Below are 15,861 nucleotides of genomic sequence, written 5' to 3'. Positions count from 1 at the left end.
TATGAAATGTTTTTAGTTTTGGATTTTTTAATTTAATGGATTGATTTAATAATTATATGAAAGTTGTCGCCATATTTGAGTTTTGAAAAAATAGAAATTAATTTAATGAAAATAAAAACAACAATCCATTACATGATCATCATCCAAACACATAATAAAAATTAAATTGGTAAAAAAAATTAAATAAATAAATGTGTAAAAAATTTATCAATTTTACATAATTTTATCTTTGGTGGGTAGAAATAATTTTTAAAAATTTAAAAATATAATTTTGACATTTATTTTTGTCAAATTAGTTTATATTTTATCAAATTGATGACTATGCCCTTGAAATTGAGTAATGGTATATTCAATTGTCCTTATTTAAAATATGATTCAAAATTTAAGATCAAATATGTCACAATTAAAAAATTAAGGACGAAAGTAATATATGTCCTAAATTATAACAACAGTTAGGGTAATTTGTCCTTATTTTTATTAGTGATAATAAAGCCTTTGACTGTTTTTTGTTGCTTTGGTTGAGCAAACTATGAAATAATGAAGACCACCCTTTGCCATGGATATGGAAAGGCCGAAAATGACCCTTTTTTCTTTTGCTTTTGTTGCTCTCACATTAATTTTGATTTTCTATTTCGAAACTTGGCCATTGTGTAGAATGGGTCCTAATTGACAATTATGGGAAGCTAGCATTAATACATTATGGTTTAGGATAATTCTGTCTACACACTATCGATTTTTTCAATACACATAATTTAATCATTAAATTTACATGATAATAAAATCCTTAAATAAAATAACTATTGAGGACAATATGAGTATATGTATATACTCATTTCAACAATTCACATATAAAAACACAAATATCTGTATACACTCCATCACTTAGAACAAATCTATTTTCTATCATTTTTCAAACTAAAAATATTATTGTTTTAGATGATTTAGGGTTGATACATAAAAAATTGAACATTTTAGTTTAGGTCAAATATAATTTGTGAACATATTAAGCTTTTTTAAAATTGTATTTATGAACAATACTAAAACTATTTTTTGTTTAATTTTTTGCAAAATATCACACTGATTACTTTGTCATTGTAAAATTTCAGCACGCCGTTTGCTCTCATGCTTTCATAGATTCAACACAAATAAGGGGAGGAGAGAGAGAGAGAGAGACTCACAAATCTAAAATTACTGTGAATTGTATTTTTGACTTTATTGTCTTTTCAACTTTAATAGTGTGTACATCATCTTGTGTTAGGGTGTATATTGAGGGTGTTTACTTGGGCTTTTTTGAGTCAACTTATGACTTCTGACTTTTGAAAAGTTATTTTAGACTGTTTGGTTAAACTTATTTCAAACAGTTTCTGATTCTAATAACTTATTTTAAGTCAAAAAAGCTGATTCTGAGAAGTTGTCCATCCCTTACTTCTGATTATCAACTTCTGTTGTGGACATATTAATTTACGGTTATACTCTTAGATTTTTTTTATTTTTTATTTTTTTTAAAATAGAAAAAGACCCAAATAAACTATAGAATATTATTATTATTTTTTTATGAGAAATGTAGATAAGTAATAAATAACAAAAAATAAATGTTAATTGAAAAAATAACTTCACAGCTTATTTAACAAACACTACTTAACAACTTAAATCTATAATCCAACACTTACACCAAATAGATTAACAGTTTCTAATTAAAATCATAATTTATAATCTGTTAAGTTATAATCTATAATTTGTTTTAACAGTTACACCAAACGGAGCCATTATGTTATCTGGGTTAGGTTAAAAGAATAATATTTTGATGTGTGTGTTGAGTGGAAAATCAAAAATTTAAGATATCATTAATGTGAACTAAGTAGTGGATGTGTACTAAGAGGAATGATGATGTGAAAATAGAATCACACTATGGTTTATGGGTAAAAAGACAATACTTTATAAAAGTGTGTTGTCGTATTTTTACATTTTGAAGGCTATTTAAAAATCGAATACAAGTTTAATTTGATATAAAATACTTCAATGGCCATGTTCGAATTTTATGGACTAGAATTGTAGTCTAGGTGATCATAAGAAGGCATTTGGTTCTATACATTGTATTTTTTACATATTTATTTATCATTTTTAATCTTTTTAACTCTTATAGCTCGTAAATAGGATTTTTCATATACCATATACCATATGTCTCATTTAATTTGATTCCCTCTTAAAAGTTGTAAATTACTCAAATTTTTTCAACCTCAGCCCGATCAAGAAAGTGCTGGAGACGAAACACCCCAAACCTACCCCACACTCATCCATTGCCAACCCTAAATCATCCCATCTAATTCACTGAAAATTAATGAATCTCAAAATAAATAAATAGTGACTAAGTATTATTATTATTATTGCAAATGCTAATTGATTTCTACATTGAAATTAGGATAAAAAGTATTTTAAAAGTAGATGAAAAGGTCAAAAGGTAATTAATTGGTGGAAAACATCAAATGCTCTTCTCCTTTATATATACTAGCATATCACCCGTGCTTTGCACGAATTATGTTTACAATTATCTATATATGTGAATTGTGATTTTTAAATATTTTTTTTAAATGTCTTCTTTTTTTCCTTTTTTATATTATATTAAAGTTTAATATTTTGATAATAATCATATGTGTTAGACTCTTCAAGGAATTAAATATCTTTTTTTTTATTATATTATATTAAAGTTTAATATTTTGATAATAATCATATGTGTTTGGCTTTTTAAGAATTTTTTTTACACTTGTTCTTAATACATTAAAGTGTTATTATGAAGAATAATAATCATATGTGTTGGAACTTTTCAAGGAATTCATGTGTGTTGGATTTCAAAGAATTTTTTTTAATGTTATTGTGAGGATAAGACTTGAGAGTTGAGAGAAGTTAATAAATGCTAAGATTTTTTTTTTAAATAAAAAAATCAAGAAATTTAGATTGGGAGATTGAAACTCCCACAAGACTTGGAGTTAAAAACTCCATTTTACTTAATATATAGTATAGATTCTTTTGCCCCAATGATAAGTAGCTTGTTACAAAATTATTCTTATCATTATTATTATTATTAATGGTGTGTAGTTGTTGTCAACATTCATAGTTCATCAAAAGGCCATGAATAAGAATATGGAAACCTTAGAATAGTCAAAAATGTTCCAACTTTTGAAAGTTCAACTTCGAATTTTTTTTATTTTATTGATTTTTTGGGGGGGGGGAGGGGATTGAGCCTTGACCGAACTTTGGATCAACCAACACAACCACCTTACTAGCTGATCATGTCACATCCCAAACTCGCTCCTAAAAGTTCGGGCATGACCTATGCAGATACGGACACATGACCTGATATACATAATATACGGGGCCTGAACGGAAGCATTTAATATTACAAAGTAACATAGAATAACATCCATTGAGCTAAAACTAATATGCCAGGATCACATACGTGAGAGCCATTTATCTATATACATACCCATACATATAAATGAGCGTATATCCGAACATTGGTAAAGAAATGGGGTATATACATACATTTTAACCTTAAGTAAATAATTAAAGTGCATAACAAAATCTTAACAAAACTTTACATAAATGCATGGGCTTGGTCTGGGAGTCTAGGCATACTGAGGTTGACAATTGAAGGGTAAGCATCAAGGGTTAAGACGGACTCCCAAAGTAATTACCTACAGAACAGACATAACACAAAGTGAGCGAAGCTCAGTGAATAATAGTATATAAATAATTCAATATTCAACTTAATCATAATACATATCAATGCGTATGTAAATGCGGAGATCATATAATTAATCTGATTCTGTACTAATTTTAGAATGGCCTTAGGCCCAATCTTGAAACATAATGGCTTTAAGCCTTTGAATGGATTGGCGATAGCCCTTGAACATATTAACATTAAGCTTTTACACATGTTGGCATATAGCTCTTGAACATATGGCATGAAGCCCTTAAACATGTTGGCATATAGCCCTTGTACATTTGGCATGAAGCCCTTGAAAAGTTGGGATTAAGCCCTTGAACATATGTATGGACTCAAGAGGTGGCTCGTACGGATTCTAGAGGTGACTCGCATTGCAGCACTTAGTTCCGTACAGCACTTTGTTCCATACCAGAAATCATTAGGTCTTAAAGATCGATCAATTCATATCATGTTATAACATGGCATAAACGGAACGGATAAATAGAAACATATTCATACATATTCTTACTTATGCTTGAATCAAAAACAGAAATCAGAGTTCATGCTTGATCATAACCCACCCGTACAAGACCGTCAGTGGTACCATCCGTACAAGACCGTCGATGGTAAAACATAATCCACCCGTACAAGACCGTCGGTGGTACCATTCGTACGAGACCGTCGATGGCAAAACATAACCCACCCGTACAAGACCGTCGGTGGCAAGAGATATCTTGTAACATACTTGAACCACGGTATTATTACCCCCGGGCAAGGACCATAAGACCACGGCATTATTACCCCCGGGTAAGGGCCTTGTGCTAAGGATGCCATGAATACTTTTACATATATGGATAATCATTCATTAATTCATAGAGTCATATATCATAAAATAGAGCATTTCTTGGTATATCATGTCATTACCGTGCGCTTAACAAAATAGAATAATTCACATTCTTATGTGGGTCACATAATGATGTTAAACTTTTGCGTTCATGTCATAGATTCTGAATAACTTTGAGTTCATATGTAACACAACAAAATAACTTCAAATTCATATGGATTCACATAACTTTCCAATTATTCTGATTCTTCGAAGATGAACACAAATTCTCTTTATTCAGTAAGAAATGACATGGTTCACTTGAGCTATTAATCAGTAACATACCCCTTTGTTTAATCGTTCATATATGTTAACATGGTTGACCTGCAATTAACAGAGTGCTAATGGTAACCATTGCATCATTCACATGAGTTAATGCAGTTAACTTAAGTTTAACAGAACGTTCTTGATAATTATTAACGAAAGGTAAACACATTTTACCGATTGAATGATTCTAGAGATACCGGAATATCATAGTTCCATAATCCTCATACGTTCTATTTGTTCGTCCTGAATCACTATAGCTATCTTGCAAATAACAGAAAGTTAGTATTTATTGTCAACAGTAAACAGAATGGACTGCTCAATAATGCCTCTAGATTTTCCAATCAACATATTGTTAACTTAATTACTTGCAAGGGATAGAATGTTAACAATGAGAATCATTAACAATACTTGAACGTGCGACTATAGTACTACTACTCACAGCGGTAGGTCTCTGATAGCGGTGGAACGATGTCCTCGTCTTGACCTACAAACACAATGCATATAACAGATTATGAGAATAAAACCAATCTCTTTTTATTCTTCACTCAATAGCTATGGTGGTTCTAGACTCATTAGTCCTCCATAGGTTATAATTCATTCCTCATAAGATAGGAGGAATCGATAGGAGAAAGGTTCAGACGAAGAAACGGTACAAACCGGTAAACAGAAAGTGAACAGTCGTCACTAATTTGGACATAACTATTTTTTTATTTAGAATTTGGAAGTGAGACCACCACCATTGGAAACTAGACTTCCGGGGCTTGATTTTAGGCTCAAGAATCACTCAAAACGGAGTCCGGATGCAAAAGATATGCTTGTTCAAAGTTGGCTGGACAGAGCTGTCCCCGCACGTGCGGGAAAACAGTGCCGCACGTGCGGCCCTGGACAATTTGCAGTCCGAAAATAGCTGAAAATTTGGGACTTCTCATTTTCAAAATCAAACCTTAATTACATGTAAATCAAAGCCCAAAACCCTTTAATAAATGACCAGTTTCACATTATTATTCTCCATCAAACATCATAACCTCAAAATAAACAAATATAATGACTTTAATTCTTCAATTAACCAACTCTTAAGGAATCAAGGTTCAATTCATGAAAAGAGTTCATCTAAACTTATATCTATCAACCAAAACTCAATTAGGTGGTTTCTCTTCATTTGAGATCATGAATTTAAACTAGTAATAGATCAATCTTAAGGGGTTAAGTTGATTTCACATACCTAGAGCCAATCTCTTGAAGTAATTCCATCAATTTTCCCATCTTTCCTCTTCATTCTCAAGCTCTTCCTTCCTTCTTCTCCTTGAGTTCTCTATCTCTCCCTCTCTTACGTGGCTCCCCCTTTCCTCTAGATATTTTTTTTTGATTCTAAGATAAGAGTCCATCCACTCATAAGGCACCCATAATATAAGTATACACATACACACCAACATAACACAATAGAGAGAGCCAAACGTGGCCTTACGATTCGTACGAAATCAAATTTCAATTAAACTTCCCAGATAACTCTAAAAATTATGAGGATCATAAATATGTCCCCTGTTCTGGTTTCTGAAGCCTCTAATGCCTTCAATTTGCAGTATAAAGTTAACTACCCAAACGTGCATTAACGAATCAGACAAATTAAATTTCCAATTAATTGTTCCAAATAGTTCCAAAAATTCCCATTAACATATCCAAGTACTCAATTTTGATTTCTGAACCCATATAGGTCGGTAATTTCAATTTTAAATCCGTAACTCAATAGATAATGCTTCAATTCCAAAAGATATAATTAAATTAAAACATCTCATCTCATAGTTAAATACCAATGATTTGTTATATGCATTTTGGGGTCTTTACAGATCACATAAGTCAAGATTTTAGCTCAAGATATGAGTATTCTATGATTTATATGAGATAAATATCATACAAATTAATAATTTATATATATTTTTACTAAATAACGTGACATGCAATAGTAAAATTTCAAAATAAAAATAAAATTCATTTTAATAATGTGGTAAGTATTAATAAAACAGTTAAATTTATAAAATTTATTAATTTTGAATAACATTAATTTTTACATGCGTTGACACTGTGCAAGTTAACACCATTTTAACAATGCCCAATTTAAAATTTGGGACATTAAAAAAAAAAAAAAACTAATTTATTATTTGGGGAAATTTCAATTACGGTGTATATATATAAGTGTTTAATTGTGTTTTCTCTTTTGTTTTCATTTTCAAAAAAACACAAGAATTTATTTGACAGCAATTATGAAGTCTATGATCTGCCTTGTAAAGAATACTAAAAATTTATCTTCTAATTTGAAATTTTTTATTTTATTACAAAAATTGATATAGAATATGAAATCTATGATTTATAATATATAAATTGACAATTTATTCCTCCACTCGACTTAAGTTGATGACATGTTTCACATTGTGAATACAAGCTGGGAATTATAGCCCTATTCTCATAAAAAAAAGAACCGAAAAATTTTAAAAATAAATAAGATAAATCTAATCTACCATCTCAATCTTAAAATTTCTAATTGTTTTGAATTATGGCCATTTAAATTAAGTCATTAGTTGAAACAATCAAGAGGAAAGCATTAAAATTCAATAACAAATAGTGGTTTGCACATGCGATGCATGTACTACTCAAAAAGGTAATAATATAAGAATAATGATAAAGCATGTACTACTCAAAAAGGTAATAATATAAGAATAATGATAAACAAAAATATATAATATGTGTTGCTCAAAATGCTCAAGGCTTTTTTTTTTTTTTTTTTTTTATACTAAATCCGTAATTTCAATTTCAAGTCATGTCCCCCTCTTAATCCAAACTTAGGGCCATTTTGGAAAGATACTAAAATAGTTAAAAACTTATTACAAAAAAAGTTAACTATTGTTTATATTTTTTTCCACATCTTTTTATAAATAAAAAAAATTAACTAAAATAATTAATTTTTAAAACAACCCTTAATCTAAATTGTATCCAAGACTGGCCCGAGTTGCCTAAAAATTTGTTTTGTTTCGTTTATTTTTTATATTTTGTATTTAAGCTACCATTTTTTTTAGTAAAATCATTAATAATATCAAAAAAAATAATCTATCTATCTATCTATATATTATATAAGTAAAAAAGAATTTTTAAGAGAGCTCTAAATGCTCAATTCAAATTTCTTGATTTTTCAATTTTAAAAAATAATTAATAAATCACAATCTAACACTTTCTTTTTAAAATAAAGAATGTATTTTTTATTCCTAAAATCATTCATTCCTTACCATTAAACAAGGAAGGAGTTTTCCAATTAAAAAATAATAATTAATAAATCACACACTTAAAAAATGAGTTTTCCAATTAAAAAAATTAATAAATCAGACACTCAAAATATTTCGTCGTAAAATATTTTTTATTAAAATATTTTAAATTCTTCACCATAAAATAAAAAATAATTTATATAATTAAAATTTCCTACCATGTTTTTTTTCCTCTCACCATGGTCATTATTACTCAACATATATATCAAATCTCATTATTTTCATACACAGTAAATGTTAATAGGGATTTTTTAAGGTTCAAAATCTCAACTCAATTTTTTTTTTAATTTTTAATTTTTTTAATAATGAAAATATTAAGTGTCATTATGTGTTGCATTTTAATTAGTTCATAATAAAATTCATGAAGTTTTATGTTAAACCCTTAAATTATGCTACCATAATTGCCATTTCAAATTACTTCCTTAATTTATGTTTACCATACTATATTTATTTTCAAATTTACTTCCCTAAGATTGCATTAATGCATGATTTTGATACATTCATACGTACACATATGAAAAATAATTAATTATTTAACTTAAAATTTAAACATTATTGATTCTTTAACATGGTCTGGGTTTCTCTAGTCCTCTATCGGACTAGAAAAGTGTTGTCAGACCTTCTGCGCTTACTTTTGGGCACCATTTTGGTAATCTGAACCATTCATATTTTAAAATTCATCGAATACATCATCCCTGTAAAAAATCAAGTCAATAAAATAACGGCAACCACGTGTTTATATCAATTTTGTATGAAAAAATGGATGGTGAGAAAATAAACAGTTCATACAAAATTGATCCAAACACATGATTTTCGTTATCTGATCGATTTGATTTTTTACAGAGATAATGTACTCGACGAACCCTAAAATATGAATGGTTCGAATCATCAAAACGGGGCCCAAAATGGGCCCATTGAATGTTTAATCTAATATTAGAATCCCCAAACTAACTCATACCGGTTATGAATCGATAAATTATGATATAATTTGTAACGCCCGAAAATAAATACGATAGACTTGTCTCATAAGTGGAAGTAAAATTGAAACAACATGCTTTCATTAATCAAAGTTTAACTTACAAAAATTGACACATGCGATATACATCCATAAATAACTCATTCTGAATCTATAGCATGTGTTATAAGTAGTAGATTGAATGAAAGCTAAACAAATATTTATAAAGGCTTACATTTTTTCAAAACCGTGTTTAGTTACAACAAAATGAGTCATAAGTTCAGTACAAATAAAGCGCTAGGCTTGTACAAAAAGTAAATACAAAATAAACAAAAGTGAGCCTTCAGCTCCACAATCCTCCCAAGCTAAGTCCTTAATAGAGGCATATCACTAACATCTGAAAATAATTTTTCCTAATTAGGGTGAGCCAAATCCCAATAGAAATAATCTAACACAATATATGAATCTTAATAAAGATATAAGTATGATATGCATATACAATACCCATGGTAAACTCATTCATATTCTTACAAGATTATAATATGCTAAGTGTCACATCTCAATCCATTCTATCTTAATTCATTTCATGACAATTTATTTCACCTCAATTCATGAGTCAAACCCATTGTTATCCAAACAATCCAACTGAGGCTACAACTCAGTGGTTCCCTAATCAATATAATCATTACACAAACACTTCAATTTGTCATTTTACGGAAATTTCCTCTGTGGGAATCGGCACCGATGTATACGCGTAGTTTTCTGGACTTTCACCCTAGACACACAGGCAAACTTAATTCAATGAAGTCCATCCCCTTTCTTCTCCCAAACATGGAGTATATACCCTTTCTCCTCCTAAATATATTACATATGCAATTCAATTCACCTAATCCTTATGCAATTTTAACAACAATCATAGCTATCATTCACCAATAACCCAAAATAGATATTTCTGAACAGATATACAATCTCCAAGATAGATAAATTATTCAAATTTTCATAGGTGAGAGATAATATACATCTAACTCCACCATTTATTTAAATATTCATCTAATTTCATATTTCCAATACCAATTTCATTATTTAAACAAAATAATTATTTGAAACATTGTAGAGCAAAACCCAATTCTCTCTCAAATCCAACCCATGTGTCAAAATCAACAAATTCAACACAACACATCTTCATATCTATACCCATAACCATTTTCAATACCTTCATTTGAAAACCCCTATTTTGGTTTTAAACTAAAACCTTAGGCTTGTTTAAAATCTCCCAAATCCCAACATTTCTTACACAATCAACCAATAACTAAGTTAAAAATTATAAGAAAGTGTAGAAAGTCTCCACCTCAAAGTTAGCAAACGAGCAAAGTAAGGAGAAAACCTCAGAAACGCCGAAACTGATTTTTGTTTGGATCAAAATAGAGCTCTTGAAATGCTCTACCTTTTTTCCATAGACACTAGGGTAGAGAAACCAACGGATCTAGGTGAAAATATAGAAAGAAAGTGAGTTCTAGAGAGAGAAGATCAAGATCTAGAGTTTTGAAATGTTTTAGAGAGAGAAATAGATGAAAAAGTGATGAAAAATGTGACTGTTACGAACTGATATATGCATAGTGTGACGCCTCAAATTTTGGTAACATCAAGGTAATATAATACGACAATACACCAGGGTTTAACTAGCACATACACAACATTATACAATCAATCAAGTACAAAATATAAGTAATTACACTAAAATGAAATATTAATAATATTTCCAAATAAAATTCTTCAAGTCATTAAATACAGATCAGTTCCTTGATACAAAAAGATTAACCAAAATATAAGAAATACAAAATCTACACTCTAAGGCAGCCATGGTTCCTCAAAACTTTTAGGGATTCCATTCTTGGTGTAAAACTCACCTCCACCTGGCATAAAACGTCATGAGCTTGGAATGCCTAGTAAACACACACACCCTGACCCTTTTTCCCATTCCAAATACACAAGTAATATAACGACACGATCATAACATACAACGAAAATAATAATTAAGCAGAGCTTATAATTAAATTTCGGTTCTCAAGAATAACAATCAATTAAGTTAGTTCTAGATAACTCCCTGCGGGATGTCATTCCTACCCAACCAGTAACACTAGCCACAAGCAATTCTGACTCCCCTTTGGTTAATACAATACCAATGCGTCGCTTACCGCATAACCACCAGTGCGTCACTTACCGCACAATTACCAATGATGCCTACGCACCTAGGTTATATACTTGAGTGGTGACATCACGGTCAATTAAGTTAGTTCTAGGCAACTCCCTGCGGGATGCTGTTCCTACCTAACCACTAACACTGGTCACAAGCAATTCTAACTCCCTCTTGGTTAATACAATACCAATGCGTTGCTTATTGCATAATTACTAGTGCGTCTCTTATCGCACAATTACCAATGATACCCATGCACCTAGGTTACATACCCGAGTGATGACATCACGGTCTGCCCCCAAGAGAACAGGCTTCCAGGGATACTCTCCTTGTGTGAGACCCTCACGGCTACCCTTATTCCTTCCATTTCCATTAAGTCGCTAGAATACCCCACGTGTCATGTTAGGGTTCGAAAACACACTTGCGCAAGACTTCACAAAAATGGAACACATTCTACTATATCATACTGTTGAATCCATCGTTCATGATCTCATAAAATTTAGGTAAAGTTTGGTATACCTCAAATAATCCATCTTTTTATCTTTTTTCCATCACATCACCTCTCTACTTTTCTGCACATCTTTTCGTAAAAAGACAAAAAGTACACTTATTTAGGTCATCCCAATAATTGCAACCCATTACCATCCCATTTGATTTCTCCTTTATTAAGTGCATTATGTTCTCAGTTACAACAAAGCATGGTCAATATAATTATGAATCCAAACTAAACAACAAGTAATTTATTCATGGTAAAGCACATTCACAATTTATCATAGATTACATATCAAGACTAAAACATTCAAGAAACATAGAATATAGGAGTTGCAAACCAAATAAGAGTATATGAACACAATTTTCAGATTTTCAGATTTGAACCAGTTTGAAAATAATTATGAAAAAATACTTTTATTGGCCTTAAGTATCTGGCCTCATGTGGGTTTGTAGATAAATAAGTCTAGTTTCAAACTCAATTTACAAAAGTAGGATAGGTATTTTAGATTTTATGATAATTCAGAATTACCAAGATTTATCTAGATTCATTGACCGTTACACAAATCGATTTTTCTCTCAAACCCCTCACACTCTTGAGTTCAAACAAATTTTAGTTGAAATATAACACAAAGATTAAGATTTTGACATAAAAGTGGACTTAAGATTATTTTTTTGGAATTTTCTAAAAATAGAAAAAGTTGGCTGTTTTTCTGGTTCTGCGGGTAACAAACTTAGAAAAATTATTTAGGTTATAAAAATATATCCTTAGTTCCTACCAAAATTATCACATACTTTAGACATACCAAATATTACCTCACAAAAATAGATCTTGAGTTTATAGAGCTTTGATAGGAAAATAAATTCAAGAGATGGAAAAGATTTGCTGCTAAAAATTTAACAAAGAAAGAGAAGCACACTATTTCTTGATTAATATACATGTATACAAGAGTGTAGGCTTAGACTACAGCATATATATATACAAATAGCATGTATTAAGAGGGGAAAAACAAGTGATAAAAGAACTTGAGAGAAGAGGTGATGTAGGTTTACCTTTGTTGTACAAGACTCAACACAATTCTTCATTTTCTTCTACTCTTCTCTCTCTCTCTCTCTTTTTCGAAGATCACTCTCTCTCACTTCTTTAGTGCATGGCTGAAAATTGTGTAAAATGAGAGGAAGAAGTGTGCATATTGTAGACGTCCCCGAATGCCCTGGGAGGGTGAGTCCCGTTCTGTTCGTTTTGGGTTCACTACAGTTCGGACTCTCAAGTTGTCACGGTTCTAAATCTGAACCAAAGAGTCCAAATCCGGCAAATCGTTTTGAGAAAACAGATTTTTGAAAGAAGTGCCAAACATGGACTGCTTTGCCAGATACAGAGTCGCCACCTAAATGTTTTATTTTGGGAAAATTTAGGAAACCCTGACTCGTTGCCTAAGGCCACATGTCCGTCATCACCAAAGTTGTCTCAGCTCGGGAACATGGGTACGATTGGGGAAGGTCACTTCCTGAGCATCCCCACTCGCCCGATCAAAGATCGGCCTCTACTAACCATGATATCTATTTTTGAAAATATTATGCGTTCTTATTCCGGTTATTAGCCTAGATTTACTATGTGATGCGCACAACATACAAGTATAGACTGGATCGCCTGAATTGGAACAAAACGTTTCATGTTTGTTTATTTTGAAAATGGTTTGATAATGCTACTCGCAAGTAGGCTAAGACGTGGATTTGTCACCCTCGGGTGGGCTTAGAAGAACATGATTTTGCCACTATCTAGTGGTCTTAAAGAAAACTCACAGTCAACGATTTGTTCCAATCCAAATAACCCAACCTCCACCCACAGGCATTCAGGCAGTTATATCACATAAGCAATTAGCCTCATGGTAAGCATGCTATCATGGCAGTCACTCACACGCATGCAAGGATGCTAAAGCATAAAACTTACCGAGTACTCCAAGCCAAAACAGAAGCTAATTAGAAATCCATGCATGATCCTAATTATACAGAAATGCCTAATGCAACACATGCAAAAGTGCAACTATAGCAGGCTCGGCTATTCTAGACATGGCATATGAAATGCTACAACTAGCATGTATTCAACTTGGAATTGAAATACAATGCAGTTAGTATGATGCGCCGGGCCCGGTGCATGCAAAACAGATGAATGAATGCAAACATGCTATCATACTGTATGCTAATTGAAACATGCCCTAATCTAACCATCATAAGCGGGTAAATAAAAGGGAGAAAGACGTGGGGTTGGAAGACATACATCACACACACGCACACTTATTACAGTTGTGCCCTCTCGCAGAGGGTCTGAATAAATAATACAGTCCTAAATGAATAATTACAGTCCAAATATGTACAAAACCCTAATTAGCTAACAAATTAAATTAGGAAAGCAATAAATTGGCGTGCAAGCTAGGGACTGCCTCAAATCTGCTCCGGATGATGAATGATGCATGCTCGGGTTGCCTTGGGCGGAGAATCCCTCGCGATGCCCCGGTTTGCCTCTGTTTGCAATTGTTCTTGGAATGCGTGTCGAGCTCCAGAAGGCTGCCGATTTCTGATTTGTTGCAACAGAGAGCAACAAAGGGGCATGGCAAAGTATTTTCACATATGTATGCATGACTACTCTTCGAGAGTGTAGTCCTCGATCCTCGTGCCACCAATCACGCATATCGATGCATGATGGCCGAGAAGTCGAATTGCACGACTCGATATGAAATGAATGCACATATAAACACAACAAGACCTAAACCCCATCATGGATAATCCGGAGTGTCGGTGACCGGGAATTGAGACACGTTCCGTCACTCGGAGTACGAAACGTCCCTCGTTTCCCGTGTTGGGGCTAACTCCTATCCCAAGCACAATGCAATATGCATGACATGCATGAATGCAACTAATATACAACCTAGCATGCACAATGCTATGAGATGGCATACACAATGTACAATGTAACTAGGCATACACAATGCGCTAACATACAACCTAGCATACACAATGCTATGAAATGAAATGGCATACACAATGCACAATGGACTTACACCAACATAAGTGGATCTCAGCCACACTCACATCAGTAGCCATGAGATGAAAAATGAGACTCTCGAAATACATGCGCGCAAACCGAGGACCAAGCCTAAGGCAACAAATGCCACTCTACCCAAAGCATGGCAAGGCATGGAACATGGTATGCAAACATGCAAATTTCAGCGCTGAAATGTGATACAAAATAGCCCCGAAACATGGAAACATGGCACCCGATGCATGGAATGAACCCCCGAAATTCGAAACTAGGCACATGGAATGACTTACAGCTATACAAAGCATGCATTATTTGATAATGGAGCATGAAGACAGATGCAAGAAAGTCCTAAAACATGCATATTTTCAGTTTATAACAAGTCTAAAAAATGAACACAAATAGGGCTAATCTATCATGCAAAAATGGCCCTAAAAGAGAGATTAAACACAAAGGGACAGTAGCTGGCCCCAAATGGCAAAGAGCCCTTCAACAAAGTTGGATAGGGGCTCAAAAAAAGTCACTTTACAGTTTACATCAAGCCACGAAAATAATCAAAAATAAGTCCAAACTATTATGCAAGAAAAGGCCTAAAAGAAGGGGTAAAGAGACAACTGGCAGTTGCTGTTCTCAAACAGAGGAGAGCCCTTCAACAATGTTGAAGAGGGGCTCAAAAAAATATATTTTACAGTTTATGGAAAGGTCCAAAACAGCTCACAAATAAGCCTAAAATACTATGCAAAAATTGGCCTAAAAGAGAGATAAAGAGGCAAGTGATAGAAGGAGGCCTCAAACAGAGTAGCGCCCTTCAACAATGTTAAAGAGGGGCTCAAAACAAGTTATTTTACAGTTTATGACCAAGTCCAAAACAACTCACAAATAGGCCTAAAATACTATGCAAAAATTGGCCTAAAAGAGAGATAAAGAGGCAAGTGATAGCAGGAGGCCTCAAACAGAGAAAGACCCTTAATCAAACATGGAGATGAGCACAAAATATGACTATTTACAGTTTGGGTCGGAGC

General features: G+C 32.4%; 1 protein-coding gene and 1 long non-coding RNA gene across 6 annotated transcripts in view; both read right to left on the bottom strand.

The window, feature by feature from the left end:
* Positions 1-3,366: 3,366 nt before the first annotated feature.
* Positions 3,367-6,246, bottom strand: LOC114319800 (uncharacterized). Of its 5 annotated transcripts, XR_014327562.1 has the most exons (5): positions 6,076-6,236; positions 5,293-5,337; positions 5,028-5,110; positions 4,872-4,910; positions 3,428-3,692 (listed from the first exon to the last, which is right to left on the bottom strand). XR_014327562.1 is itself a non-coding variant. In XM_082866296.1 (4 exons), the coding sequence occupies exons 1-4, from the start codon at positions 6,114-6,116 to the stop codon at positions 3,689-3,691; spliced, it is 330 nt and encodes a 109-aa protein (XP_082722422.1). In that variant the 5' UTR covers positions 6,117-6,220; the 3' UTR covers positions 3,592-3,688. The 5 variants fall into 5 exon arrangements, 1 of the variants encoding a protein (XP_082722422.1); XR_014327561.1 differs by lacking the exon at positions 4,872-4,910 and having other exon boundaries at positions 6,076-6,213; XM_082866296.1 differs by lacking the exons at positions 4,872-4,910; positions 5,028-5,110 and adding an exon at positions 4,285-4,524 and having other exon boundaries at positions 3,592-3,692; positions 6,076-6,220.
* A 2,954-nt stretch (positions 6,247-9,200) lies between these two features.
* The window catches only part of LOC145789536 (uncharacterized), a 31,139-nt gene continuing 24,478 nt past the window's right edge, over positions 9,201-15,861 (bottom strand). The window contains exon 3 of the long non-coding RNA XR_014327559.1: positions 9,201-9,516. This is a non-coding gene — a long non-coding RNA (uncharacterized LOC145789536). The remainder of the gene's footprint in view (positions 9,517-15,861) is intronic.

Source organism: Camellia sinensis, chromosome 4 (assembly GCF_055761805.1).
Source record: "Camellia sinensis isolate YWXY chromosome 4, ASM5576180v1, whole genome shotgun sequence".
Taxonomy (NCBI): Eukaryota; Viridiplantae; Streptophyta; class Magnoliopsida; order Ericales; family Theaceae; genus Camellia; species Camellia sinensis.
This window is presented reverse-complemented; position numbering and strand designations above follow the sequence as displayed.